The sequence below is a fragment of the Microtus ochrogaster genome, chromosome 24 (assembly GCF_000317375.1).
Source record: "Microtus ochrogaster isolate Prairie Vole_2 chromosome 24, MicOch1.0, whole genome shotgun sequence".
NCBI lineage: Eukaryota > Metazoa > Chordata > Mammalia > Rodentia > Cricetidae > Microtus > Microtus ochrogaster.
This window is the reverse complement of record NC_022024.1, coordinates 31,075,132-31,078,626: the sequence shown is the minus strand read 5'-3', so window position 1 is coordinate 31,078,626 and position 3,495 is coordinate 31,075,132. Positions and strand designations below refer to the sequence as shown.

The 3,495-nt window shown below is 44.7% G+C and overlaps 1 protein-coding gene across 12 annotated transcripts in view; it reads left to right on the top strand.

Moving 5' to 3' along the window:
* Anks1b (ankyrin repeat and sterile alpha motif domain containing 1B) overlaps window positions 1–3,495 on the top strand; it is a 760,073-nt gene that overhangs the window by 491,964 nt on the left and 264,614 nt on the right. For all 12 annotated transcript variants that reach the window (XM_013350332.2, XM_013350331.2, XM_026784589.1 and 9 more), the window contains one exon: window positions 3,234–3,386. In XM_013350332.2, coding sequence (XP_013205786.2) covers window positions 3,234–3,386 — 153 coding nt within the window. The remainder of the gene's footprint in view (window positions 1–3,233; window positions 3,387–3,495) is intronic.

Genomic DNA, 3,495 nt, shown 5'->3' with positions numbered 1-3,495 from the left:
AAAAAAAAGAAATTGGTTGTTTTACTCCAATCGACGATAGCTATAAGATATGAGATGGCCTTAAAATTTATTTTAGTTATGTGTTTTATAATTCATGAAGATTTCAGTCCTTGAAAAGTAACTCTAGACATAAGACAAGAGCATTGCAGGCATGGAAAAATATATGAGCCAAGTATTAAGAGTGCCTTGTGCAGTTCATGGTTGGGAAGTGGCTGGTAGCCACTCCGTGACTGTTGACATGTGCGTGTGTTTAGTCGTATCAGTATCGTATGGAGCAGGACAGTGAGAGGCTGGGTCGATTTTAGTTGACTTTGCGTGGTGCGATAGGACATCTGGGCTTTTCTCTAGAAGGAATCACTGTAGATTCTGGTCCAAGGGTAGACTTATGAGCCTGGCTAAGGTCACACTGAGTATAAGCTGAACCAGAGGTGGGAGGCCAAGCAGAAGGATTTTGCACTCATTTGAACCAAGTGGTAATGAGAACCTGAGCTGGGGAGTGGCGGGAGAAGCAAAATTAAGGGAACCATGGGACAGCTTCTTTGGAAGAAGTTACTGCATGGCGCAGTGGTCACCCTATATATCGTTAAAATACGTCTCAAGTTCATTTTGCAACTTTATTTGGCTCTCAGTGTCTCCTCCAGTCAGGTACGCAGAACCTTCATCATTCGGTGGTCATCTGTTCACAAACATTTTGATTTATGATTACAATTACTGTGCAGGAGGCATTTTAACTGATCTGTTCTGTGCTGTGTCCACGGCATCCACCAGAAAGAGCGCGGAGTATTTATTGGATAAGCAAATGTACGGATGCTGCTCTACACACGTGCACACGCCCATTTCCAGAGTATCTGCACCTTGGCGTTCTGGCCACCCATCTGTCACCCTTGCCTCTCCAGGGTGGATCAGACTTTATAGGAGGATCCAGATTACTGAGCAGTCTACATGCAGTGAGATTTTAGTGTAATGTGTTTCCCAGCCACTGCCTTCAATCAAGTTCCGTTGACTCCCTTTGCTACTTCTTAGTGTGATTTCAGATCCGTTCAGTAATGTTCTCATTATGTAAAACAGTAGAAATTCAGTTCTAGCCCATTTCAAACCTCCAGTTTTATTTCTCTCTCTGTCTCTCTCTCTCTCTCTCTCTCTCTCTCTCTCTCTCTCTCTCTCTCTCACACACACACACACACACACACACACACACCCTAATTTCAGTTTTCTTCCAAGACACTAACACCCCACCCCCTTTTCTGATCCTCAATTGCTTGGTCTTGGGACAAAATGGAAGGTATTAGAAGAAGCAGTGAATGTCTTGGTCCATTGGGTTCATTTTGCAGTTGTCTGGGGGGCACCCCAGATTCCTCCAGTGACCATTGAGAAACCAAAGTGTGACAGGTGGTCAATGACTGCCCTTTGCCAGGAATTGTGTATGAGTTGTCCGAGGTGACCTGTGGGAAGCCTATTACACAATTCTCTGGGAAAGAACAACCGACTCTTTTCTTCTTTAAAAAAAAAAAATCAAGGATCCTTAAGCCTGTCCAAAGTAGCCACTGCTGGCTTGGTCAGCTTCTTACTGTTAGGTTGTGTCAACCCCCATGTTCCCTTCTTCCCTTTTGCTCTTTCTCCATTTATTCCATCAGATGAGTACCCTATGTCTTGGGCCAGTGTTCAGGTTGGTTCACCCACTTGTTAACCAACCAGGGAGAACGCACCACATACCTGTAGTCTGTAATCTACCAAAGAGGAAAGTGCTCAGTACATCCGAGCCTCCACTTCAGGTCCTGGTCTCCAGGTTTATATGCAGCACTCAGTTATCTGTGCCCACCACTAGACTGCGTTTGGCAAACTCTGACTCACCATTCCTTGTCACCATACAATGAATACTGAGTCAGAGCCACATGGACAGGCATTTGGTGAGTTGCCCAAAGGGGGTCAGGCCATAAAAAAGCAAAATACGAGCATCCCACACACCCGAGGTGCTGGCGCCGACAATGAACTGCACTGTAGCTTTGAAACGGTGGGTACTGAAGCCTAGAGCTGTAGGTTAGATTGAGGAGTGGGCTAGCTGGAAGGAGGGTAGGGGGAACAGCAACTTAAAATGGAAAGGTAAGGATACTCTGAACCGAGGACCCTGCACAGTGACAGAAAGCTCACGATGCTGAGATGAAAATCTGAATCCTGGGTGCCAACACTAATCTTTTCCTCTGCACACAAACCAGGATCCTACAGATTTCTGTTCATCATCTCCTTCGATCTGATGGAAGAGGAAAGCCCCTTCTGCACCATGCCCACTTAGCTGCTCCCAGCAGGCGCCTTACTGAAGGCTGATGAGGGGGCCGCTCTCCCGAGGAACTCCAGTACCAAACCCTGTCCTGGCATGCAGGCAGCCTAAGTTTCAGAAGTGAGTCATGTCAAACACAAGAACCATGAATTCAGCTTAGATTTCAAATAAAAAAAAATAAAGGACTTAGAAGAAGCTATATAAATTCTTCAACCCAGAAGTTCTTCCTGCTTAAATTATTTTCACATTCCAATTTAAACCCAGAGACATCATGTTGCTGTCTCACTTCTTTGTTCCCCTGAAGTATTAAAAAAAAATCTGTATATAGCTGACAAAAAATAGAAGCCTGTCCGCCAGAAAGTCCCCTATTCATGTCTAACACACTGTAGAGCTGAGGTGGAGCACAGGGTCTTGAAGCCCCCAGGGCCTCTTTTGAACTGGCTTGCCACAGCCGTGTGTTTCTCCAGCGTGTGTGCTCTACCTACATTACATGCCTTGCATAAGCATGAACCCCCTTGGAATGTCTAAGTCATGAAGTATTTTCACACACTCGGACGTTGCGCGTATGAGAATTACCATCTCTATTTTGAAGATGCCCTGCCTTTCGCCTTCCTCCCGTCCAACACTGGTAACTCAACTGACATCCCTCGCAATTCCCTTCCAACAGAGCACCAGCAAAGTCCTGAACAGAAGTTTGACATATTTCATCATCTCAAACCCAGAGTTAATTTAGCAGCTAAATTGGAAATTTCTGGGTGTATTTTTGAAAACTAATTCAGCGTGAAAATTACTAATGATTTAGAATTGTTCATAGAGCCTTTTCCTTCTCCTTACTTCTCTATCCAGAAATATCTGATGCTTTATATCAGATTAATTTGCAAGTGACCAGATGCTTCCTTTTGTTGGGACTGAAGGGAGCTGGTTTAAGTAATGGCTAACGTATCGTTCTTTGTTACAGATGAGACCCATTGGTCATGATGGCTACCATCCCACCTCTGTCGCTGAGTGGCTGGATTCCATCGAGCTGGGGGACTACACCAAAGCCTTTCTCATCAATGGATACACGTCGATGGACCTGTTGAAAAAAATCTGGGAGGTTGAACTCATCAATGTAAGTTGCTCTCTCTCTCGACACCTTAACTGTTCTGTTTTCGATATGACGTGAATTTTATTGCAGGTGGAGAATTCTTTATCTTTCTCTGTGACTGTTTGGACATCTA